The 27,744-nt window shown below is 37.3% G+C and overlaps 1 protein-coding gene across 2 annotated transcripts; it reads right to left on the bottom strand.

The window, feature by feature from the left end:
* Window positions 1–715: 715 nt before the first annotated feature.
* On the bottom strand, window positions 716–27,481 carry EEIG2 (EEIG family member 2). Of its 2 annotated transcripts, XM_063298359.1 has the most exons (11): window positions 26,950–27,475; window positions 15,252–15,372; window positions 14,335–14,364; window positions 13,968–14,084; window positions 13,255–13,301; window positions 9,579–9,685; window positions 8,451–8,546; window positions 5,053–5,239; window positions 4,829–4,956; window positions 4,145–4,214; window positions 716–2,992 (listed from the first exon to the last, which is right to left on the bottom strand). In XM_063298359.1, the coding sequence occupies exons 1-11, from the start codon at window positions 27,096–27,098 to the stop codon at window positions 2,950–2,952; spliced, it is 1,095 nt and encodes a 364-aa protein (XP_063154429.1). In that variant the 5' UTR covers window positions 27,099–27,475; the 3' UTR covers window positions 716–2,949. The 2 variants fall into 2 exon arrangements, with proteins under 2 accessions (XP_063154429.1, XP_063154430.1); XM_063298360.1 differs by lacking the exons at window positions 716–2,992; window positions 4,145–4,214 and having other exon boundaries at window positions 4,835–4,976; window positions 26,950–27,481.
* Between the last annotated feature and the right edge of the window lie 263 nt (window positions 27,482–27,744).

Below are 27,744 nucleotides of genomic sequence, written 5' to 3'. Positions count from 1 at the left end.
GATCGAATTGGACAGGTAGAAGCTGGGAGAAGTTACGTATATGCATGGAACATTGCAATGGATGTACTAAAAGGGGTGGCGTTTGCGTTGTGCTGCCTTCTTGATACACACTTTGTCATTCTTCCTCCCTCCCCCTGCCCCTGCAGAAATCCATGAGCTCTTTTTTGCTTAAGGAATTTTAAATTCTGGTTTTTAATTTAGACCAGTAAATTAGACTAATATTCATGACAAAAGAGAAGGCAGTGTGACTAGATAAGCCGACTCATCTTTAGCTTATCTGTTTTATAGGAAAAAATAAAATAATAAATAAAAGCATAGGTTCCATTAAAGTCCATCTTATACCAATTCTTGCTATATTTAGCAAAGAAGTGAAATAATATATGGTCAACATTATCTTTAGCACTAGGGATTTAACAGATTTAAAAGTTCCAATAAAAGAGAATGGAACACCTTGAATGGATTTTGCATTCTAAGGAAAGCAATTGACCCAAATAAGCCTGTTCTTTGGGGGACGGGGGGCTTGTGGCCTTTAAAAAAATAAAACTGAAAATGGGGTCCAATTAATTTAAAAATCCCTTTGCTTTCTGCATGCTTCTTTCCGGAAAGGTAACTTCTCTTTGGAATTAATTTTTATTTTAGGAAAAAAGAATAAAAGTAATACAGGAAGAATATTTAAATTTCTGTGTGATGATTATTTAAAAACAAAAAACAAATAGAAGTTGAAGACAAATTTTATTGAATTTGTAAGTTCACTTTACAATAAGTAGTTTATGATAAAAATGTTGATTTTAATAAAAACATTAGCATGTCAGTATACAGTTTACACAAATTTAATGCCATATAAATATGAAGGTCATTTCCCATGTCTCAGATGGTACTGGAATCACTTCATTAAAATGGTACAATTAATAAAAGTGCATGATATTTGTTCAAACTTTACACAGAATTATTACATAGAATTAGCACATGGAATAAAAACAGCTACCACCAACAGGTTGAGTGCAAGAGATAAATTCCCTTCCAACTAGTTCTAGAAGGAGCAAAATTGGGTATTTTTGTGTGGACTAATATTGCATTTGACCATACAAATCATATTCACTGTGGAACATTTAGCTGAACGTGATAATTTCTCGTTATGAGTATATAACCCTGTCATTTATTTTAACCCGTGCATTCTCATATCAATTTGTTATTTCTCTAGATCAATTATTTATTTTCCAGCACTAAGAACATTCCTCAGTAAATCCAAGCGCTATTTTAGGTATGTTTTACTTAACCACACTTTAAGTTCAAAGTAAATTAGAATGTATTTCAAAATAAACCTTGTGCATTCTCTTTCCATTATTTTAATAGCAGCTTTTTCCACTTAAAGTCAAGTTAGAACAAGTTGAAACATAATAAAATACTTTTGGGTACCATAATAAAGAAATGTATTATTTTAAGAATTCACACATGTGATTTCAACAAAAAGAGCTATGACATTTATAAAAACAGTATTTCAAACATTAAAAATCCTTCATTTAACTAAAAACAACTCTTTCATTATATTTTTTCAAAGAGAAATGAAACACTGATACCATGAAAACAGTAAAAATAAAAAAAATAAGATATCTATAATTAGCTTATTTAAAGTTGTTTTTAAAGGTATATCAATTTCTATTTTTTAAAGATATGAGACCAGCTACTAAACAACTATTGATACAGTTCAAAATTATTGGCAGTTTTCATGCTGTTTGCAAAAATAAAATGTGATGTTTCTGCTATCAGATGCTGCTTTGTTGAAATCGTTGCATAGGCAAATTACATTGTTTTGTTTTATACATCACAGTTCTACCAGGAGATTTCTTCTGCATAAGCCTCATTGAAATCAATCCTATTTAAGAAGACATGGAAAAAATGCAACTTAAACCTGGACAGCACTAGGAGTAAAGCACTCATCCATGTAAGTTTTTACAAAGGTGATGCTGCATCTAACAAGTATTTCCTTCGTGCGTGGACCTATACAGCTACAATACTTTATGACTGGCAAACATAATGCAACAAAAACTAAGGGAATTACTATTATATCATTTTTCTGATTTAAGTTGGGCCCAAGTCAGAAATTCAACTAAAAGAATGGATTTCACATGGACTGAAGTAACCTTTATAAAGTGCTTCTCTTTATAGCTGTTTACTATTTATTATTAAAGCTTCATAAAATAGTTTGTAACTCCCTTTTCCTTAGAAACAAGGCACTCTCAAATGTTATTCTCCAAGCTTTCTCTGCAAATTATCCGGTGAGCTCAAAGTTCTCATTCACTCCTGTGATGGTGCTTTTGGTACAGACCAAACGTCAGTCAATACAACCTTATACTTTTAAAGGATGGTTTTAAGAATACAGCACTTACTTGGCTCTGAGTACAGTTCAAACAGTAATACAATATGCACATAAATCCTATTAAATTTAGTTTGGGTTAGTCACTCATTTTCAAGTGACAATCAAATACATCACTGAAATGCATATCACATTTTAAAACTACACGTATTATAAAAGTAGTACTTTCTTAAAACACTTCCTTGAATCAGTACTTCCCATTTCCTATTCTGATTTGCCTATAGAAAATATTACTGAAGGTATTTCCACTCATTGACAACTGAGTTCAATATACGTTCAATTATATAGAATGTATATATAGAATTATATAGAATTTTTCCTCTTTCCAAAAAAGCAATTTGATTTACATATGGAACAATGCAACAAGTCCGTCAACGAATTTGTCAACGAATTAGCAACATACTAAAAGATGGAAAATTGCCCTTATATCACAGGTGGTTTCAGAAGAGAGTATTTTCAATATAAAGAATCTAAATTGATAGATTCAGGCCAGTGTATGCCAGCTTTCAGAAGATCTCATCTTTGATAATATTGAGAAATAAATTCTGGAGATCCATCAACTTAGTCCAGTTCTTCTAGCGTTTTATCACTACTTGTTCATAAGCTCCAGATCCCACTCTGAAAGATCAGAGGAAAAGTTAGAAACAAAAGGAAAGCTTGAACTTGTACAGTATAGCATTTCATGTTCTCACATGGTGGAAATTTAGTATTACAAGACATTGGCAGTTTCAACAAAAAACATCAGCATATGTCTAAGTACCAGGGCATAAGGTTAGCATACTCTGGGCTCAAGTGATAGAATAGAAACATTTTCAGAGAAGATTTTCATACAGAGAGACAGATAGGGCAGTTTGGTTGCAACAGTAAGGCAGAATATTTGAAGTCAGGGCTTGTCATGGACTCTTTTGTCCGGCAAATAATGGCTAATAATTTCACTTCTTCATGTGGAAGTTGGCATAACTCCACTTTGAAGTTGAGATTGGAGTTACACATTCAGCTGTTTTCTTACAAGGTATGGTTTAAAAAGTTAACTCCATCAAAGCTTTATTAATTAGAATCTAATCTCCAATGGCCCTTTGAAACTATTTTAACCATAACACGAAGTCCATTGTCTTACTTGGAAACAAGAAAAGGGGGCAAGCAACAAAGCTTGAATGGGAGACTGCCAGGAAATCTCAGGGCTGTAGGCTAGACTGGGAACTTAAATTAGTTGGCCATTGTGTGGAAAAAGACTATACAAATTATTTCTGTATTGTTGCCAGTTGAGTTGACTCAAGGTTTAACCTTATCTCCAATGAGAAAAATCAGGTAAGATTGTTTGGGGAGTATGCTTTTATGTTAACACTTGTTTTTCATGAAAAGCCAGAATGTTAAAGGATTAGGGGGTTCTGTTATGCACCCACCAATTTACAAGTAAGTTTAACTGATGTTTAAAACGCAACATAAACATTTTCAATAAATAAATGCATCCAAAGAATGGAGAAGGTCTGTCCTTTGATGTACTTGCAAGTTGAACAAATGGTGCCTTTTTTCATTGAACATTCTTATTCTATTCTTCCTCCTTTTTATGAGGAATTTTCTTGTTTTCCTGTTTGTTTCATGTTCCCCTTTTTCTGTATCTTCAATACTGGATTGTAACACAGACACTGTTTTGCATACTATATACAAACAAATTTTAGATGCTTTACAATAATGATTTAAAGTGTTTAGATGTGATTTTCACTGCTTATTATGTCACAAACAGGAGGATGCATTGCATTAATGACATACCTATTAGGTAAGTGATGACTTCCAAAAGCAGTGCTTCCTCCAGGACCTACAAAAAGTCTTAATCCTTCCTCTGCAAAAATACATGTAAAAATATGCAGTATTACTATGTTTGACAAGCCTGTTTGTGGAAGACCTATGATACAATGAATGTTTCCTGCTCCCTTCTTCCTGCTATAAGTATGGCTAGGAACCTTTGAGAGCAGAGTAGGATATGATGGGAGAAGTTCAAAACAAAGGGGAATCTGAAAACTGCAGGTCCCCCTACTTTAAATTAATATATCTAGATTCTCTGGAGTTACCAAATTATACACTACAGTTGTCAAGTGTATTAATTCTACAAATACATTTCCAATCTGAACAACTACGTTTCTTCGGAGTGTCAGAGAATCTAGTGCTTTCATTGAAATTACAAAAGCAGCATTGTGCTGCAAGGTTGGACCCTGTATACATGCATACATCTTGACCACATACAAAAGGGGTGGAGCTTCTTTGTCACACTGGTGTGATGTTGCTTTCATAATCTGCCCCTCTCTGTAGCTGCTGCTAATGTTTCTTCAATAGGTGCTATTTTTAGTATCTTTACTACAAAAAAATCACAAATTAGTGATTTTCTTCTGTATAACCTACTGGAATTATTCATCAACAATTTGTTATCAAGTTTCTATTCATTCCTGCTTTACAAACCTTCTGCACTTGAGTCCAAACTGAAGTCTTGAGTCTGCAGTATTTTTTCAACAATATCATCTGCATCAACTCTTGTGGCATCAACCCTCTTTAGCTGTGATTCCACAGAGTCCTGTTTTACTGGTTGCCTATGAAAAATATGAAATATCTAGAAAAGTTATGCTCTAGAAACCATCATCATCATCATCAACTACCACATTATTAAGCCTTCCATAGTAGTTTACCTGTTTGATTTTTCTGAGACTGCATCTTTCATAGTTGCTTCCAAATTATCCTCAGTGCTTTTGGATTCAGTCTCTTCACATGGCTCTAGAATACTACTTATACCAGTTGATGTACTTCCCACAGAGGTATTTCTTTTATGACAGGGATCAGAGAAACTGGATGATCTGGAATGAGCAGTACTGTATCCTAGAAGATATAATTATTAATTCAGAGCCACTAGTCTGATGCCATGTCAAAATTCCAGGTTCTTCTAACTAGAATATGCCATTTTTCTAATGTTAAGTATAACCATTTGTGATTTATTTGATTATCAGCACCTAGTAAGGACTTGTACATAGAAAAGATGGAGATAGCATAGAAGTTTAAATGAATAAACATCAAGTCACACAGTGCTAAAGCCTTCATTAAAATTGCATCTTCTTAATTATTAAATTCTAAAATAATAATTGAAAACCTTCTGAACATCCATTAAGGCTTCAACTGGGCTACCAGCTATGCAAAGCAGAAAAATCTAGAGCCATGAGAAATCCATCTGGATCTATGCAAAGGTGGACCATTTGCAAAAGTTTCTTGCCCTTGAAGAGTTTAGTGCATAAACCTTACTAAGCAGTGAGTTTTCATGACAAGGGAATGATTTTCACCACAAGCTTGCCATTCATCTAGCAATAAAAAGTCTAAATGAATCTAGCTTCACAGAGTATATCTGAGACATGTCTATGATTGCCACTTTGGCCATGAAATCTTGATTTGTGCCTGCCCTGAGGCTTCAATGTAAATATTAAACTCCTCAAGTAAAATTGGGTCACCAAACCATATTAGAAATCACCCTAGTCAGCTCAGAAAGGAAGGCAGCAGGATGAATAGTACACATTCAATTTTTACCACAGAATTAAAAAACCTGGTGCCTGCTGAATAGGACATCTGAATAGGAGGATAAACTCATGATAAAATGTCAGACTCTTCTAGAGACTTGGCTGTTGCTAGAATTAAAAAGAGACCCAGTTTGATATAATGCTTAAGGCACCAACCTAGAAACAAGGAGACTATGAGTTCTAGTCCTGCCTTAGGAACAAAGCCAGCTGGGTGATCTTGGGCCAGTCACACACACTCAGCCCTAAGAAGGCGGCAATGGCAAACCACTTCCAAAGAACCTTGCCAAGAAAACTGCAGGGACTTAGTCCAGGCAGTGGCCAGGAGTCAACACTGACTCAAAGGCATCAAAAAAAAAAATATTGGTAATGAAGAGGGGAAGGAAGGTACTGGGAAGATCAGATATGCAGGGGCTGCTGATAATTTACTTCTTTAAAAATGATCTGCTAAATCAAGCAGAAGTCTTGACTTGAAGGCACAAAAAAAAATTAAAATTAAAAAGCTATCAACAAAACTGAGAGTGATTTTCTACATGTTTCATCCTACCATATCTTGCTAGTACATGCCAGAGAACTTTGCCCATACAAGGTAATTCCTCAATGGGTGTATTCTTATTTTCAACCAAACTGATACTGATGTGCAACAACTTTTAGTTCAAGGGATACCTGGCAAGTTCTTCAGTGTCAGGGCTAAAGTAGTGGCTGGAAAATCCCAACCTAATTTGGCCTCAGGAAATGTAAACAAGCATCCATCATCAATGGACACTGTAAGAATTAGAGGTAAAAGGAAATTTAAGTCTCTTCTTTAAACTGTACAGTGCAGGAAGAGAGCATGAAAAATCTGAAAGATTACTAGGTATAAATGCTGAACAATAATTCCTGCTTGCCTAGAAACTGTCAGCTGCATGATTACTGTTTCCTGTAAGACAATAAAGGTAGTTTCTAGTTGTGTTTAACCTTGTCTCAGTGGGAACCTGACACCCATGTCCCAGAAAAAACAACAGTCATATGGCTCACATGTTTTTCTTCATGCTAGCCTGTACATTTCCCATCACTTTACTTCCTTGTTGCATATCACCCTCTGAATGGTAGCACACAAACCAGCTTCATGGAATCCTGTCCTATGAGAACTCAGCAATTTTTTCTGGTGCCAAAACTAGTGTTCACCGAGAAATCAAAATACAGCTGCCCAAATGAAGCAATCAGCAGAAGGATGTTACAAATAAACTAATAAGCAGGGGCTAACACTTCCCCTCCTACTTTGTCGTATAGTATGTATCTCAACATGACCCAATATAACCTTATTGCAATGTGTATATGAATCTGAATCAATTACATCTTCTCAGTTGGTCTTGAAAAAAATGTTATTACTACAAAGATTATATTCCTGGTAGGTAAATTTCAGGTAAGATAGGATCAAGGTAGAGTTACAGTAAAATAAGGCAGTGGCTATGAGAGATCTTAGGTAGAGCTGACAAAAAGCCACTTCTTAGAAGAAAGGTTCAACTTTGTTATTTTGGGAAGAAAGCAAGCAAGCTTGCTCCTGAGCCTTCAGACATTAATTTTAATAACTAGTTGATTAATTGGTATCTTTATCAGTTATAAATTCTAAGTATTCATTTATGCATATATCTGCATAAATGTGTGTTGAAAAGAGAAGTGATGTTTAAATAGAGCTCAAAAAGATTTTTGCAATGACCAGTTTGTCAGTACCAAACAACTTTCAATCAAGTTACACAGTAGCACATTGTCAATTTCTCAGACTGAAATTCTCTTCATATATTCAAAGACCCACTATACAAGTATTCTCCTTTTCTTCCATCAACAGACATATGGGGAGGGGGGATTTCTTAGAGCTAGTAGGACTGTGAAGGAGGTAACTGCTGAGAGGATCTTCTGCCATACTCACAATGGCTAAGGCAGCTAGAATTAGTTTTTAAAACCAAGGGACTTCTTGTTACCCTTAGGCTAACATTTGGAGCTAATTCATCCTGAAGAGACTACCCTGTCTTTAGTTTGAATGCTCCTTTGCATTTCTGTAGCTCCTCACTGATTTCTTCTACGTGCTAAGCATTCTCAACTGTTAATGACCTGATGCATATTCCAAACTTCCTAACAGTGTTGGCCTCATTAACCAATATAATAATTTCTTTTAAATGCTGAACGGCCGCCTAACATGCTGAAATGCAGGACATAAAGTTTTTAGTAGCACTTTGGTGCTCACTTTTAGACTGCTGTTAAAGGCATTGGAGCTGGGCCAGTAAGAAAGTGCTAACCCTTAAAAGTTTCATTATTTCATAAACATTTCTTAAAATGAATTCTCTATTCACTTAGTAAAGGAATTTTCCATTTAAATTTAAGAACTTTGCATAAGCCAAGATCTTTGAGTTTTAAAAAGATTTTGTTTTTTTCTGAATAGCATAGTTTGTGAATCCATAAAAGCTTTTTTTTTTTAATTGGGAAATTTATATCATCATTTTTTCCCCCAAAGCCCTGAAAGTATTTATTTCAAACAACAATATTCTTACCTGACACTTTTGACTGCTGGCTTGCATAACTAGAAGTCCTAGAGTGTCTACATGCTCCAGATTCATCTGAGGCTGAGATGGTCTTGTTTGTAAAATCTGTTGGAAAAAAAGTCAGATCAAACTGCATTGCTGCTGGATTATTTCCTGTGCTATAGTAATAAAGACTTAATTAAAATTAATACTTTCTTCCTTAAGTGGTTTGCTGTATTGATCCATGACATTATACCTTGGCATTGTATATGAGGAATTAGCATGCAGATAAAATTAGGAAATATTTGTAGGTAACTATGTTAACTCATTTACTTCTCTAACAATTACCTGTCTTATTACAATGGGTCATGATTCCTGCATTAAAAATTCTTCATTCACTCTTCATTCTAGCTTTGATAATCTAAAAATTTATACTGAAAAATATCCCTCACATCTGTTATCACTACACTGGACTAAGACAATTGTAACTTGTAATCCACTAAGAGTTGATGTTGGTCACCTGTGTACCTCTGGGTTGCTTTTTTAAAAGCCATCCCAACACTTGAGTCAATGCTGGTAACTAAAAAATGAGGTACATTTTCCAGAAGAGCACATAACAAAAATTGTTCAAAGTTTAAACAAATTTGAAATTTAGTGGGATATTACCTATTGGAATATTTTCCATATTTAAAACAACCTATAAGTAAAGAATTGATAATGCAAGGAGAAGGCGTCCCTCCAAATAATGTAGCTTTCTTTAGACAATAATTTTTCAAAAAGAAGATAATCCTGTAATTCTATTCCCCTTCCTGCTGTCATATACAATGCGATACCACCGATGTCTGTAGGGGGGCAAGGATGGGCAAGTTATATCACACACCATGGCATCATAAATGCATGATTTGTACAATGATGTCATGATGTATATGACATCATTGTTGCTTATTCCAGATACCTACATGCAGTATTTATTTAAATAGGCATATCCTTCATGCATGTTTTTTAGATATACCTGATTTGTTGATTTGTCATAGAGAAACTCAATTATTAAAAAGAGAACTATGTTGAAGTACAATCCATCATCTTAAGAAGCTTAATAATGAGTAATTGAATAATTACTCATTTTCCTATGGCTGATAGCCTTCCACAGTTTCCTACCTGCTACAGTCAAATGTGACACTTTAGTGTTCTCTGCACCTTTTCTGTCTTCATGCAAGGATTCTGATTCTCCAGCAATTGATACAGACATTGCTGTGGATGGAGGTCTATGATCAAAGAAGTTTGAGATTGAAGGTGGTTGTGTGTGTTTGTTTATGCATATACACCCCCCAAGCCTAAGGGTAACAGGCTTTATGCTGTGGTTCAGCAGTAATTTTCAGCTCTCCAGACATTTAACCTCTTACTTAGGACTTGGTGTGATTCAGCAGAAAAGTCAGCTAGATGATACTGTAAACAAGAATGAAAACTTAACACAACAGTTGATTGCCCATTCTAGAGCAAAGAATTTAGAGCTTTTATATATCTATGCTGCAGAGTTAAACTGCCTTTTCCTCCTGCCTTTAAAGTTAATGGATACTTGTTGATTCGATTGATGGCCTTGACTATCTGAGATTTGTTTATCTAATAATCCTTTGTAGTCTGAGAGCTTCTGGTTGCTGCTTTACCACCTTCAGCTATTACAAGGGGAAACATGCATGCATTCTATCACTAATGCAAAGAAAAAGAAATAATAATAATAATAATAATAATGTCTTGCAAACAATAAATTCAAAATGTCTATTCCAATTTTACCTTTCCAATACCAGAAACACAGAAATATGGTCCATTTTTAAAATATAGATCAGGATGACCATTTTATTTGTGCTTTGGAAAAACAGCACTCCACCAAGTAGTCCTTAGAAAAGAGTGGCTTTGGTTAAATAATAGTTCAGTTGCAACATTGTGAGTCTGCATAACACATTAAACCACTCTAGCTGTTAACATGAATAAGCATCCCACCTCCTTCTCCCAGCCCCATACTGCTCCTCTATTATTAAATAAGTCCACACAGCTTGAAGTTGCCAAGGTTGAAAAACACTGATCTAGATTAAGCTTGCCTCAATTTTCAACAATTATTTGACAGGCAAGGACTTTTTATTTTATTTTGGAGCAAAGATGCATAGTCATCTTGAAAAAAACAAGTCTACCTGGCATACAACTGCTAGGCAAAGCTGAAATTTTTACTTTCCAACCCTTCTTGTGTGCTAGGTCCAAATCCAGTTCCAGTGAAAAAAAATGGAGCTATGTTAATAAGGTTATACATGAAATTCCAAAATCAAATGTATATAAATTATCTAATGCAAACTTGAGCGTTTTTAAAAAAATATTATGATGAAACAAAGTTGTTCTACCCTGCTAGAAAATAACTCTTCAGTTCAATATACTATGTTTGAATGTCACATCAAAATAATAAATTCTATTTCTAAATGATCAGAAGGGCTCCAACATAATTTTTCAGAAGGAAATACAAGTGGCACTCAATATAAATGACCTTTACAGATGTACCAATAAATCTACTCAAAAACAGAACTGTATAAACATGAAATTCTGGGCAAGAAGGAAAAAAATACTATTATGGCATTTTAAAGACTAACAAATTGTATAAATTGCTTCAATTGCTCATAACATCCTTATCTGGATCTTACACTGTTATTTAAACCAATGCAGTTTAAAATAATTAACTCACAAGTTAATGACACAAAAATAATTACTTAAGAATGTATGCTGTCTTACAGTACTGTACATTTTTTTTGCGCTGCCTGCAAGTAAATTACAACATAGCTGATGGAAAAGAAACCCCCCCAGCTGCACTGCTACAATTAGATCACCCACTGAGCTACATGACTCATCACAAAAGACCTCATTAGTCTAGAAATTCATCCAAATCGTATTTTGTCTTTCTGGTACAATGTATACAGCTTTCTGGAATAGCACATACCCAAAACTGTCTTACGCTTCTTATAGATGAGAGGCCAAAGCACAGAAGAAAAACAACATCTTTAATACCCAACGTACGGTAGGTCAAGGCAATACATATATTAGTAATACAGATGCAAATCTGTATTACTAATTTAGTATGTTGTTAATAAAGTTAAAATACAGAACCCTAGAAAATAAACACAAGGCTGTGAACAAGAGGACAGGGCCCTTCAATGTTTTGTGGCAGGTTCCATTGCTCATTATCTTTAGACAAGGATACTCCCTATGTGATAAAAGCCCATGTGCAGTTTATGCAGACTAACAAGAGCCCATTGTCATAGGTTGGAGTCCTCTGAGTAGCAGCACAGACCTATATTTTAGTGTGCCCATCAGTGCAGAAGATGGGAACTGAAGGGATAGAGAGACTTGGTCCCTTTGGACTGGACAGATGCAGTCTAAGACAAACATTTGCAATTCTAGCCCCAAATTACTCTCTTGCACAGATCTGATACACTGAGTATAAATTCATCAAACAAACCAGTGATACATAAATACCTTTGTTCTATGACATAAAGACACCCAGATAGTAAATCAAAAGCACACAATTTTTCCCAGATCAAGGGCTGTACTTTGCTTTTGAGAGGTATACTGTACTTGATGCACTCCAAAAAGTATTAGAGCAGAAACTATCTATCTATCTATCTATCTATCTATCTATCTATCTATCTATCTATCTATCTATCTATCTATCTATCTGGTTTCATTTCATTTCATTTTCATTTCACTAGCATATATGCTTGGTTAATACACTTACCCTGCAGTATACCTAATGCCTAGAGATAAGGAATAATATGAAAAAAAGGAAGGCAATAATCTTTTTGCCTTGGGTGACTGAAATCTGGCTTTAAGCAGAATCCAGTTTTAGTAGAATGACAACAGACAGTGCAAATAAAGTTCACTGCAATTGCACAGCATGCCCTCTGCTCATGTAGGACAGAATATGGATTTAGGTTACTACAGCTAAGCTAATATTGATAATTGCTGAACATTATAGACAAGCAACAAGATACATATACAGTACATGCACATACTTATATAAATATTGAAAATTAATATGGTGTAGAGAAGTGATGGCAAAACTTTTGCGCTTGGTGTGTCAAAAATTAGGAAAATCTCTAACTTGACTGCTGGTGTGTCACCACCCCGTCCCCCCGAACAAAAGAGAAACAATTCTTTACATATTCATTTATTTAAAAAAAAAATATTGTTATTGCCCTTTTGTGCAAAGCTGGTTCCTGGAGAAGCTGGTGCAAGCAGCTTCTGTAGGAACTGGCTTCGCACAAGAGGGAGCAAGAAGACCAGGTGAGCTGGGGTGGCGGAGGGCAGGGCAGCAGGGGTGGCGAGGGCGACTGCAGCTGGGACTGGGCTGGGGTGGCTGCAGCTTCCCAGAGCATGGCAAGCAGCCCCAGAGCTGCGCGGTTCTGGGCCTACTTGCTGCCCCACGAGGCAGTATGCAGGGCGGCCAAAAGGGCAGAGTTAATACAAAGTTACAAAATAAATAAAATAAAATATATAAATACATTATTCATTTCATGGGTAGGCCTGCATATATGCATTAACATTGTTCTTAAACTGAAAATAAAGAATGAAACTTACCTCTTTCATGTGAAGTTGCCTGAATTTGAAATAATTTTGTAAATAAATCGTGATCTCCCAAGGAATCCCTAGTGACCTCTTGTAGAACCCTAGGGTTCCATGGAACCCTGGTTGAGAAACCCTGTTATAAGAACTGTAGCAAAAGCAGGGCACAACAAGCAGACTCTGCAACCAAGTGGGACAAATGCTAAGAAGAATACATACATAAATTTACACTTACGTTTTAAAGCATGGGTCTCCAGACATTAGCTGCATGTTGATTAAGATCTATAAATTGGGAAGAATGGAATGAAAAAAATGAAATCAAACTGCAATTCTCAAAAATATGAAAAGGAAAAATTAATTCTATCAAATGGACTATCCAATGGGGCTATTACAAGAATGAATGGAATTATAATTAAAGCATATAGATTAAAACCACTTAGGAAAATCAGTAACAAAATCCTACAGCAATTGAATACAGGTTTCAAAAACAACTTCTTCATTAACAAAGATTGTGTTATAAAAGCCCTCTCAGATGAAAAAAGCAAATTGTATAAGTGCACAACAAATCTGACTTTATCAAGGATTTCCCTCCTGTGTTCATTATATTACCAGATGTAACTGATGACAAAACAAAAAATTATATTCAAGCAAACCAGGGTGCTATTTATACAATATTCCTAAAATACCTTTAATAATTTAATAACTTTCCTCTGATGTAGTTTTGCTAGTGTACACAAGCACTCACTACCTATTTTTCAGCAGATATCTTATTAAAACAGCCTAATCCCTTTAGGTCTCATTTACGATCATGAGCGGGAATGGAGGGGGAGGAGGAAGAGAAGTTTGAAATAACAAATGGTTACCATGCTTTGTTTTCCTATTCAACATTTAGCAAAAAGCATCTTCTAAAAAACAAAGTGGAATAGAAAGAAACCCTCACAGAATTACTTTGAGAATTGAATTGTCCTGCCTTGTGTTTTTGGTATCATAACCTTCCAGTAAGCAGCGGCGAGTAGTATTTCCTGATCCAGCAAACTCTGCCAGGTTAAGGTCTGCAAAACCCAACTATTGACAAAAGAATGAAGTTAGTAGTCACAGAACAAAAAGGAAATAAACAAATGTAGGCTTCATAGCACGCCTGTTTATTGTATATGATCATCATCTTTCTGCTACATAAAACTAATTTTTATAATGCCCAGTATCATTCGTAACAATAAGAAGCATACATTACAATATATCTCTAAACTAAAGCTACACACAGACATGGAAAAGGAGACAAAAAGAGGCATTGTATTACACAATTTTATTCTTTTACCTTTGCATAAGCCTTCCCTCCTTTTAATTCCTGCAACAAACGAATAGTTGTAGTTAAAAAAAAATCAAATGAAGTTATTAATACAGATCCATGATTTATTCTTTATAAGGAGACACAGCAAACAACATCATACAATAAGCAATACTCTTGAATTTTGTAAAAATTTGGATGTTACAGATGTTATCAAAGGGTAACATTATTCATATATCATGATATATTCATAACATATATCAAAGGGTAAAGATTATTCATCTAGTTCTGGATGAGGCAGAATAAAAGAAAGGAAAAGAAAGAGCAGAACTATCTTTCAGCTCTTTACCCTTCCCCTTTTTATTTCCAGCCTAGATCTCATGGACCTATAGAATCTGCCAGTGTTTTTAAATTACTATTTACATCTTTGAGAATCTCTCCCACTTTTGAGACTAAAAAAGAAAATAATAAGGATAAGTGTATGTCTTTGTGTATGTATAATTACAAACCCACATCTACTTACATTCTCTTAATCCAGCCTTCTTCAATTTAGTGTCTTCTAGATATACTGGACTACAAGAATTTTGAGCCAGAATGCATGCTGTATATTACTATACACTAGTATGTGCTGCAATCCATTCAAAGCTCCAAGATACAGCAGGCTAAGATCCCATGTTGTTAATATTGTCCAAAGCTATCTACTTGAAAAATACCTTTTATAGGTCAGCAAGAGATTAGACAATAGCTAGAGTGGAATATTTACAGAACATTCTGTAATTTGAAATAGCAAAATAAATATATAAACTTACATTTAAATTTAGACAGGTACTAAAATTACCAATTTAAATTGTAAATTTAAATTAATTCAGTTCCCATGTTCTAATTTCAAGGGACACATTTTACAATCAAAACTACAATGCAGATGTAAGTATAACTGCCATTTATACCTTCCGTACAGAGACTCTGCAGATGCAGGAATCCAGAATCCCTGTAGTAGCACTTGCACTTATTTTACATATAAATGAAAACTTCTTCTTCCAATGAACACAGTTTGCTTGTACTACCTCCCTGTAAATTGAAGAAATTACAAGATAATTAAACAATGACAACTCAGATTTGTTGTGAAAAATGTAATAAAATATAATAAAATAAACCCAACATAGCTTAACCCACCATAGGTCAACAATGATTAGTATCTTCATTTCAATGTTAATAGCCTTGTGGGATTATTTACTACTGGTAAAATCTACTCAATACTGCCTTTTAAATATTTTTACCATTCTTATTCTTTAAAGCAGAGATTGGGATGATGCACACAGTAAAATATTACACATATATACATATTACAGGAAAAATATGTGTAAATAGGTAAGGTTGGTTCTGCCTTCATATGGAAATATGATTTGATTATTATAAGGAAATTAATCATGGACTCACATTTCCTACTTTCCTCACACATGGCCACTGTTAATTTCTGAGCTTGATTTTCAGCAAATAAGATTTTGGGACTTTATCTAAACAGGAACTAATGCACTTGTTAGAACTGCAAGACATCATTTGGTATCTAAAACGCCCTGATATTAAAAAGTAAAGACAATAAAATGGAGGGCTTAGATAAGGGGAAAGGATTACCAGAACAAATAACTTCTTTCATCAATATGCTACCTTATTTTAATATAGCATGTTGTTGACCATTAACTCCACAGCTTTAAATTAGATAAAACAAGTAAGAATATTGAAAGTTGAGATAGTATACCTCTGGCATTTGCTTATGCACAAAACACAGTTGCCAATACATTAAACTGACCTTATCAAATGCTCTTCACATACATTAAAGTTAAACCAAACATGCCTGTGTACAATCTCCTGATATTTTTAAAATTCTTTTACTAAATGCTGACGTGGTAGGCTATGAATCTGCCTGGAGAGAAGGGGTGGGGTGCTTAATTTCTCCTCATGTCATTTTTCTGATCAAAACTGACCCCCCTAACTGGCTTTCCCAACATGCTATCCATTCATTATTTCACTGTAATGAATAACTACTGTTCAGTTCACATGTAAATATTTTTAAAAAGAAAGTAGGAAAATGTTCTACTGGAGAATAAAAGCACCTGCATTTCAAATAACTAAAAGTAGGAAGTATTATTCTTTCTAATATTACCACATTGTTCCATCCAGTTTGCTTAAATTTTGATGGATTTGGAATCTGAAATATTCTTTACAATTTTAGGAAGCTGCTCAGAATTGTACACAAGCACAAAATATTCAGAGCACCTTTTCCATTTTTGGAATGGAGGGGGAGAGTTGTTAATTAGGTTCTGAATACTCAGACTCTGAATAATTTATTCTATCTTGAATTTTCTGGTGACCACTCATGTGCATTAATTTGTGTAGAAAATACATCCACCCACATACCAAAACCTTTTTCTGAAAGAGAAGAAAATAACATCTGTGAAAAGCCAACTGAGATTTTTAGATAATAACAACAAAAACAACAACGGCAATAATACCACTCCACTACCTGGCTTTTGGCAGCCAGTCACTAAAAAATTGATGTAATATGGTTCCTGAAATATAGATTATAGCAAGCCACAGTATCTGTAGTAACAAATGAGAAAATCAATACAGAGGTCAAGGGAAAAAGCTTTCCAAGCACAAATAATGCTTTGGTAAATTCTTTTTCTCCTAAAAACACTTTTAAAAGTGTTATCAGGAAGATGCAAGCTCTCTTTAAAATGAACTTGGCTATCTTAAGTCAGGAAACAGTACAGTGGAAAAACTAGACTTGATTCCACTTAACAAAATAATGACAATTTCACAAGAGTTTTATTTTTATTTTATTTTTATAGAGGAGGAGAAAGTATATTTTCATAGAGAGAACACATTAGCTGAGGAACAAGCTCTGTTTTTGACCATGCTCTTATTCCACAATGTCTGGCAGAAAAATACACTTCTAAATCATGTGTGAAACTATATACAGCCTTCATAGATTTCTTTCTCACACACAGAATGGCTACTGTGAAGATTTTAGTTCTGGTTGGCCAATCATTGTATGCCACCTCATGGCTCTAAGCGGCTTACAATAATTTTTTTATCTGCACATTCTGCTAGAAGCACTTTCAATTGATAAGTATAATATTATCTTTAGTTCAAGTGTCAATCATTTGAGGAAGAGGTAGGGCTATGCACAGAATGAACTGGATTAAGTGTATTGTACACTTGCATGTAGGAGATTACAAAACTAAAATATTTTCACTGAGTGGGAAAATGACCCAGAAAAGAAAGACTGAGCAAGTAGCAGAACTTGAAGGCCCATAAAGTATCTACAGCAAAAGCCAAAAAAGAGCTGAATTTGGGCTTGTGTGACCAATTAATTGAGAACTGATTAGAGAGAAAATAGAATATAAATATATAAATAACCAGCAACTAAGGTCCCTGAGAAAAAGTTAGCTGTGCCTTTTCCCAAATGTATCCAGAGAGAAGATACATTTGGCTAAGGAGTTGCAGGCAGGTGTTATGTGCAAGCTCCTGCTTTCTGAACATTTTTTTGCCTTTGAATCTGGAGTGCTACACACCATACTAAACAAGGTCATCTGTAGCGGTGGTCCAAGAGATCAAGATGGCAAGCATGGTCATGATAGCAAAGTCCTGTCCGTTTGAACATGCATTGACATTTGCATGCACATACAAGAGGCGGAGCTTTGATTGCATAGCCATGCCCACCATCCTGACCCCTTGGCCTCCCATCATGGATGCCTCTACTAGCCATATATTTTGTAACTTCCAGGCAACTGGCCGTAATGAAACATTGGTTGGAATTCAACTTTCCCTGCATGGCTTCCTGCATCATATAAACCTATTGACCACAAGGGGCTATAGATGGAAAGATAGCTGAGCGACTCTCACGTTTATCTCCTTTCCCAGCTTCTATGTAACATCCTTTTCATTACTTCCTTCCTTCTTCTTTCAGATCAGTCTTTCTCTTCTGACTGACCTCAACTGGACTAGTATAGTTGGAGCCAACTCTGAATGGATCTGAGTGACTTTATACAATGTTCTTCATACCAGCCCTGTAGATAAAAGGTGCTATAACCTCTGGCATAATAGCTACAATTGTCCCTTAATTTAATGAACTTTGTTTTAGCAGACTTTGTATGTAACAGACAAAATCTGTCCATACTATGTGCTTCAGCATTTATGTAAAATCCTCCCTGTCTATGCATGCATATTTAAGAAGTGCATGCATAAGATCCCATTTGGATTTAATGGGCACCACTTCCCCCATTAGTCTGTTAAATCAAGCACTTAGAGGTAAAGGTAAAGGTTTCCCTTGACATTAAGTCCAGTTGTGTCCGACTCTAGGGGGCGGTGCTCATCTCCGTTTCAAAGCCGAAGAGCCGGCGTTTGTCCGTAGACACTTCTGTGGTCATGTGGCCAGCATGACTACACGGAACGCCGTTACCTGTCCGCTGAAGCGGTACCTATTAATCTACTCACATTTGCATATTTTCGAACTGCTAGGTTGGCAGGAGCTGGGACTAGCAACGGGAGCTCACCATGTCACGCAGATTTGAACTGCCGACCTTCCGATTGGCAAGCTCAGCAGCTCAGCGGTTTAACCCGCAGTGCCACCGCGTCCCACTGACCCCTCTCCCACATGTGAAGTGGCTGGCAATGGGCCCTTTGGGGAGCTCCGGCGAGGAGGGAAGCATGGAAGCTGCTCCGCTCCAGACTGCCACGGTGGGCGGGAGATGGGCGTTGTGGTCCAGGTACAAAGCCGCAAACGGTCCTCGGGCGCTTCTCTCCCTGGATGCAGGAGCTCCTTTACCGGCCACCTCTCTGGCATCCTGCTGGGGCTCCAAATCAAGCACTTACTGTACTGCATATTAGTTGAGAATTGTGAAGTAATGGCATCAAAGATCTTTTTCACAACCCCCAAAGGAAGAGCTATACAGGTCCGGCAATTAAAATGTAAATGTACAAAGCCAAAACATTAGAGACAAGATCCAATGACTGCAAAAGACTTTGAAAGATATCCACTGCATTCTGCAAACGAAATCCCTTCTCATACTTAGGCTAATTGAAAGCATATTTTGAACACAAACTGCACTTCTTCGGACATTTATTCATGTTTAAAAGTATCTTTTAAGTTCTTGTTTTACATTTAGTATTTTCTAAAATTGTTCTCTAGAACTGTTTTTACACGCATATTGACCGGTTACCATAGCAATGAACTCAAATGACAGTGTAAGTGGCAACTGTGCTAAATTCCATTCTGAGTCAACTTCCTATGTACTAGAAATACAGTCTTTAAATCAGGACACATCAGATAAACAGATTCCGGTCTACATGATGATGTTGCAGTTTCATGATCATTCTTCAAATTCATATCTTGAGGGTTTTTCCTCCTCCCATTAGCTCATCAGAGTATATTGGAGCTTCCAAAGATGCCCAAGACTTGAAATGCATTTTTGCCTCTTATTTCCAGCAGTAACTTTTTAACATTAATGAGGACACACTGTAGTACTGTCATATCTAACAGGCAAAGTCCTGTCTTCACAATAAGCCTGACCATTAGAGCCTAGCAGGTCTATAGAATCAGGTTTCTGTAATGCCGAACTGCAGAGACACTTGGAAGTGTCTTTCATCCAACTCCAAGGATTTTACCATATCAAGAACAGTGTCCATGAAAGCTTCAGGCATAAGACAAAAGTAGAGAATCTATCTGATGCTACATGGAGAGCTCAATTCCAAGGAATGTACACTTGCTAATGGTGGTGTAGAGGGGAGCAGCTTGCCTTTTAAAGAACTAGCCAGTCTTATGTGCCCAGAGGGAGTCACCTGATCCCTGAGAGCCAATAAAGGAAAAGAAAGGGATACTGTTAGGTCTTTGGGCAGGAAGAGTTATGGGGGTCTTTTGGTGACTGAGTTGGCTGAAGTCCTGGAGGAGGCATGACCTAAAGTACAGTTGGAAACTGAGTTGCTTGGCTGTAGTTAAAATTGAAATATGTTACATTTTATCTCTTTTAAACTGTGTGTTAGGTATGCAGAACCTTATCTTCTTTTGGCACTGTTAATAACATTTATTTTTGTTTAAATAATAAGAGAGCCAGTTTGGTCTAGTGATTAAGGTGCTGGGCTAGAAACCAGGAGACTGAGAGTTCTAGTCCCACCTGAGGCTTGAAAGCCAGCTGGGTGACCTTGGGCCAGTCCTGCTCTCTCAGCCCAACTCACCTCACAGGGTTGTTGTGGGGAAAATAGGAGGAGGAAGGAGTATTAGGTATGTTTGCCACCTTGAGTTATTTATAAAAATAGTAAGGCTGGGATAATAATCAATGAATCAATGATTCAATCAATCCTGGAGCTGACCAGGGGCCTTCTAGCACATGCCAGAGCTTGGCTGAGTTACAGGCTCCCAAAGTTTTGTTTGGTTTCTCTTCCCACAGTTTAGGCAGACCCAGGATGGGGTGAGGATTTCCTCTTCAATCCTCCCCTGGTTCCCCCAGAGGCCTGGGATGGGAGAGAGAAACCAGTTATAACGAACGGGTGGTGGTAGCAAAGGGACCTAATTTTCCAGTCGCTGGTCATCTCTAAGTGTGGATCACCTCAGAACCAAAGGACCTCAGTGGAGGGGCCGGTTCAACCCCAAGGGTGCCTTTCCTTATTACAGGTATGAATTAGTGGACTCTTGCAAATGCTACTCACTAGGCATAAGGGTTGTGCAGAGCTTCAGATCTGAAGATAAAGAGGTACTTCAGTGCACATGAACTGCACAGCTACCCTCCACAGTACAATCCAGAAAAAAGATACATTTGGCTTCAGGAGTTGCAGGCAGGTGCTATGCATGAGTACCTGCAATCTGATGCCATTTTTGCCTTTGAATCTGAAATGCTGCACAGTCCTATTAGCTATATACAGGTAGTCCTTGCTTAACAACCACAACTGGAATTGGCAACTCCATTGCTAAGCAATGCAGTTGTTAAGTGAGACATCACATGACTGAGACTTGCAATTTTACTGCTGGCTTCTCCACTGACTCTGCTTGTTGGAAGCTGGCTGTGAAGCATGCAAATGGTAATCATGTGACTGTGGGATGCTGTGACGGTCATAAGTGTGAGGACCAGTCATAAAGTTACTTTTTTCAGGGCCATTGTAACTTTGAATGGTCACTAAACAGGGCAGTCATTAAGCGAGGACTACTGGTAGTTTTTGTGACTTCCTAAGCAATTAGCTGTGCTTGGTTTTGCAGTCCAGGGCAGGAGAGTTTACTTAGTTTACTTTCAGTAGGCATTTGGCCATGAAAAAGGGAAAGTACACTAGTTAAGTTTTTCTCAAAGTTTATGCCAGGATGCCTTGAAGCTTCATATTTAATGTTACAAATTGTATCACTGTCCTACAATTTGGTTTGGTGTCTCATTAAGATCTTGTAATTAGATGAGTCACCTTTTTAGTGTTAAGTTCATAGAGCAGGATTGGCATACTGTTTCTACTACCTTTATTTTATTTTTAGTCACTGGAATGCATTATATAAGAATATGTGAATGTGCAAGAGACTTATTGGATCAGGCCAACAGCCCATCATCCTACTGTATGTCACCTAGTAGCCAACCAAATGCATTCAGGAAGGTTACAAGCATGGATATGTGGGTGACACTCCTCTTCTACTATTGCAGAGGGGAGAGGGAATGGTCTTGAATGGGAGGAAGATCCACTACCAAGGAAACAGTCAGATAAAAGAAGCCTGAGCCAGGCCCAAGAATGTAACATGAGTAAATGTTTCAGACAAGCTCCTCCTTAGTTCACATGAAGATAAGGGGAAGGAAGAGGGAAGTGCATTCAGACTTGCAAGATTCTGTTACTAAAGCTTTACAATAAAAGTAGTACTGACCTACATGGCATTGGTTTTATAGTCCGGTCTACCTTGAAGGGCTGACAACTATTGCTCTCTAGCAATAGGTATATTGCCTTAAGGCCAGAGGCAGTCCAATAATACATTTAATAATATTTTATAAAATAATTTTATTAAACATTATAGTTAAATGGATAAAAACTAACACAAGCTACAAAAAATAAAAGAATAGAAAGAAAAAATAAAAAGTGCAGAAAAAATAGACAAAAAGTAAAAATATAGCAAAAAAAGAGAAAAGAAATATATAAGGAAGTGACTTTCCCCTTCATCACAACAAGTATAAACAGTTTTAACAACTTATCACCTTCTCTTACAATACAACAAACAATCTCTTCATCCCATATCTCATCTCTTATCTATAAACAGATCCTTATAATCTTGTCATTCAGTCATGGTCAGCAGAAGTCTGTTAAGGGTTACCAGAAATAACAACTTATCTATTTTAATCTTGATCAAATAAACCCCCCTTATATTCCTTACTTTTACTTTTAACAATCTTGATTTTTAATCACTTCAAATAATGTCCAAGAGCTTGTTTTCTTTTCATTTTTCCTTTGTCCCTTCTCACAAAATCCTTCAGAACTTTTAACAGATCTCTTTTGAAAATCCAATATAAGAAAGTTATCCAGGTCACTCTTTGGTGTGCCATTTGTATATCCCTTTTAATTATTAAGACATTGGCCAGTTTAATTTGTATGTCCAGTGTAACATCTTTTTCCATATCATTCTTGTAAGTTGTCATTTTTAAATCTACTTTCAGATCAGTCTCACTCTTGTCCGGTAAAACTTGTTCCTCTTCCATAACATCTTTTAAAAGCAGTCTGTCTATAATGGCAGACACTTTTAAAATTAACGTCTGGATCCATTGCTCACAAATATCCTCAAATATGTCCAATGTTAAAATATTTGCTCCATTCTATGTTAGTAAATCAAATTTAAGTGTTCTCCTTTAATTGTAATCTTTAGTTGCTTCTGGTTCCCTCTAGTGTCCAACATTCAAATTCCCATCCTATCATGTTTTCTTTTAAGAATTAAAAAAAATAGCATTTTACCACAGGAAGGATTCTTATAATTAATTTCAAAATCTTATTTCAAATCCATCTGGACCCTTAGTCCATTTATAACTTTCAAAATCAACATTCTAATCACTCTTTTGCTGTTTATTCAAAAAAAAAAAGAGGGCTTTTAATGTCCTGAAACCTATCTTTAAAACTTCTTTCGTTAAGGATTAAAGGAAACTCACCCAGTGCATCTTATAAAACTTGTTGATCAAAATGTTCTTGATAGCTGAAAAGCAGTTAAGCGATTTCCAAAAGCGATTATGAAATGAGGTTCAGTAGAACTTTGTGGCCATAAGGCTATATTGCGGTTGTGAGCTTGGTGGAAATCCCTTGACTCCCAGCTGTTCAACACTCAAGTCAACTGCAGAAAACATTGGTTCCTGCAGTTTACTCACGAGGAGCAGCTGTCTGGAGTGCAAGTGGACGATGTCACAATCTCTCCTTTATCCGGAGAGGGTTGGCTGGCCAGAAAATGTTGTCTGGCCTTCGATCTTGCCACAGTGCCATCTCCACTCCCTCTTCTTCTTCTTTTTTAAAGAATTACAATATAAAAAAACTGATTTTGTATTCAAAATGCTATATAAATATTTTTTTTTCCTCAGGTGCTGAAGCAATTAAGGAGTTGAATTCAGGTTATTTATTTCTAACCTAGCAATAAAATTAAAAGACAACACAGAAACTGAAAATTCTGTTATGTGACATATGCTATATTTTACAGACATATGTTCCCCTTTTCAACTATTTCTGTGGGGTTCTTCCTAACAGAAATATAGTCCTGATAGCAGGGCAAGATGACCTCCCTGCTGATCACAGGACAGCGTTCATACCATTGCAATAAATGTCAGATTCAGTGGCATTCTATTCACCAGCAAGGAAACTGCATTTTTTAACAACACAATACTGAGCAGTGTGTGCTATTGTTGCGAGATTATTTCAAATACAAGAAGAAACTGCATATGCTGAATAAATTATCTGGTTAAAATTCTACAACTAAAAATGGGATGTTTTAATGTTCAGATTTTCATAAGAACATTCTTAAGAGCACTGCAGAAAACACCTTAAACTTTCATCCTCGTTCAACTTTAATGTTTCATCACAACCATCACAAAATAATTAGAGCTACAATACAATATATACTTATTCACTGAAAACTGGATTTACTATTGATACCACTATACAAGGGTACAAAAATAACACTTTGCCCATTTTAAAAATGTATGGTTTGATTTATGGCTGGGTATCACATTTTAGAGGGAAAATCGAAGTTGATTTGCTACTCTCCCAAATAATTTCCCTACAATGTAGTACCATCATTTTTGGCATTGTAAATTTTAAGGAAATCAATGCCAACTGCTAGGCTAGAGTCAACAACTTAACATTGTGAACCTACTGGTTCTAAGTAGCACATGTACTTTATCTTATCTGAAGTTTACCTTTGCAGTCTTTCAGGTGAAAAACGTAATCCAAAGGGGCAAAATGTAAAGATCTTTCATGTTTAATGAAAGCCTAACATTCATCACAGATTTTAGATCTTTTTCTCTCTTGCTCTCATCCTTTGAACATAACAGTGGATCAAATCCACTGGTAATGAGACAAAGCAGATTTTTGTCAAATGAATATTAAAAATGTATTGGAAAAAATCTTCATGTTTAAAGCAGTTAGTAAAACACAACAATCTTCTCCCCGCGGGAAGTGAGGTTAGCTCCATCCCTCTTAACATTCCGCAGGTCCCTCAAAACCTGGCTTTGCCTTCAGGCCTGGGGGTCCTAGGGGACAGATGGGATCTTGCAATGGCTCCCTTACTGCAGCTAACATTATCCTCTTCTGTTTTTGAGTTTTTTTATAGTTTTTAATAATGAATGTTTTTATATATTTATTGTTTTTTAATTAAGTGCTGTGTGCCTCCCAGAGTCACTTTTCTGTGAAATGGGCAGATGTTCAAATTTGACAAATAAATAAAGCAAACAAGTGTACATTATGTTGGAAGACGAACCGTCAAATAATAATAGATAAGGATCAATGAGCTACATGTTATGAAAACCAATACCAAAATTATACCCATACAGAGGAAATGAAACTCAATTTCATGAATTTTCAATGTTTACACAATTGCATTTATTTTAGATTACTTAAGGAACTGAAGAACCTCAGTGTTTTGCCTTTTCATTTTGAAATAACAAATCCATATGCCACATCTCAAATTGGTTCTAAAAGTTCCCTCTGTTCCACAAGTATAAACCAATGGGCACATAGTACCCAGACAGTTAGCAACACTTAGCCGGACTCAAAAAACTAAGCAGGATCGGATGGAAGATTCCAGGAGATATCTGAACAGAATGCTAGACTGGGAAGCTGAAAAAACATCCATAAAAAATGCAATGTCCAACCACTTTTGTACGGTTGCCAGTACAAATAGATGGAAGAGTTACTGAAGTTATTAGGAGTCAAGCTCCTAAACAGAGCTTGCTATGAGTTCCCTAACACTATTACATACAAATTCAAAGTAAAGGGGTCCTCAAGTCGAGCTCACTTCCTGGTGATTTCATGGACCACCACCTACAGGCACATATTTTGCATATAAATTTGTTTTAACATTAGAAATTGAATTAGAAATATTAGAAATCTGAAGTCTGTTATTATTAGTTTCAAAATCTCCACAGCATTTCTTGCATGACACCTAGATACCTAATAATGTGCATCTTACATATACTGTATTCATAATTCAGTGGGAGTTTTCAGAATCTGAGTTCTACAGATTCTTTCTACAGATATATTGCTTAAGTCAACTGAGGTTAATAGCTATTCTGCTGAGCTATTTCTGTGGGGTTCTTCCTAACAGAAATATAGTCCTGATAGCAGGGCAAGATGATCTCCCTGCTGATCACAGGACAATGTTCATACCACATTGGTGTGGTATACTGCTGTTCTCCGCCAACAGCATAAAACAAGGAAGCAGATTTTTCCTTATTTTGATTTGATAATGAAACAGGTGGATAAATAGATCAGCTCTGAGGGTTGGACCTCACTTTTTGGCTCTTTCCAGAAGCAGAAATTCTACTGTATTTCATAAGACTTACATCTACCTGAGGACTATTCTGAGTGTTAATGAGATAATGCAATGTTTCTAGGTCTGTGTTGTTTGGAGAGATGTATGGAACTGTTTGCAATTATGTTAAAGAAATACAGGTACAGTCATGGCTCCTGTAAACTGAAGACTAGAGCTTCATTTGTCAAGAAACCATAACCACTCCTCTAGGAATCCCAATACTGAATCTCAACTCTTTGGAGGGAGACGATTTGACTATCCAGAGATGAAAAAGATGCTCTGCGCAGCGTCAGAGCCACCCACTCCTGTACTGCTTGATAGATGATGCTTTCCCGTGAACTCAGCCCCGGCGCTGTAAACAGGTCCGGGGAATGAAGATTTGAAGGGTTTGACTTAGATACCGGGGTTGTTCCCCTGCCCTCGCTGGCCTACAGGTCTGGTCGGGATCGATTTTGCATCCTAGCAGCGAGCGAGGAAGAGCAGCAATAGCCATCGCCTATATTACTATTCCTCCCCCAGCCAACCCCGAATTGGCATTTCTTGTGGCTCCTGAAGACTAACAGGTGTCTGGGGCCACGCCAGACTCTTGGCAGCCACCTCCTGGCCAGACTAGCGGAGGCGGTTCGTACCTGGACGACTCTCCGCTGAAGCTCCCGCCGTCCAGCAGCCGCACCTTGCAGAAGAGGATCCCGTTCACGAAGGGCACCGAGGAGAGCTCGTCCAGTTCCAGCTCCACGCGGAATTTGAACTTCTTTTTCTTCATCATCATGAAAGCCATACGCGGCGGGGCGGGCAAAGGAGGCGCGCAATAAACCAGCAGTGGCCGCAAGGGCGAAGGGGAGCCCCCCACCACCTCTCGCCCTGCGGGCGTCCTCTGTCTCCGACTAACCCCCCGTCGCTTCCTCCATTACTACAGCCGCCGCTTCCTCGGCCCTTGTGACCAGGCAACGCAGGGGAGGAGCAGGAGAAAAAGCAGCAGGGGGTGGGGTGGGGGGCGAAGAGAGAGGGAAGAGAACGCGCCCGCCCGCGCGCTGTCTTCACTCCAGGCAGGCGGCGCGGGCGCTGCTACGACTTGCGTCTTGCTGCGCCCGCCCCAACGGGCGAAGGCGACCGCGGCCACAACCGCCCGCGTTCAAACCAGCCCGCCTCCCCTCCTCGCTCTGAAGAGGGGAGGGAAGGCCTCCCCAGACGGTTTCTTTCCTGGCTTCCTCCGGCGTCAGTCCGTTGAGTCACGATGGGCCCGCCGAGTGACGGGAGATCTCTATCCTTCTCGGGGTGGGCGCCCCTGCCGGCCCTAGCCGGCACCGAAGGCTCCCGGGGGTGAGAAGGTGGCGTGGTCGGTCGGGCGCGCGCCCGGCACTGAATCCGATAGCGCCCCATCGCAGCAATGGAGCAGGACTCCGTAGGGCGTTAGCTGGAGCAGG

The sequence above is a fragment of the Candoia aspera genome, chromosome 3 (genome assembly GCF_035149785.1).
Source record: "Candoia aspera isolate rCanAsp1 chromosome 3, rCanAsp1.hap2, whole genome shotgun sequence".
NCBI lineage: Eukaryota > Metazoa > Chordata > Lepidosauria > Squamata > Boidae > Candoia > Candoia aspera.
Note: the sequence above shows the minus strand (reverse complement) of the source record. Positions and strands in the feature narration are given on the sequence as shown.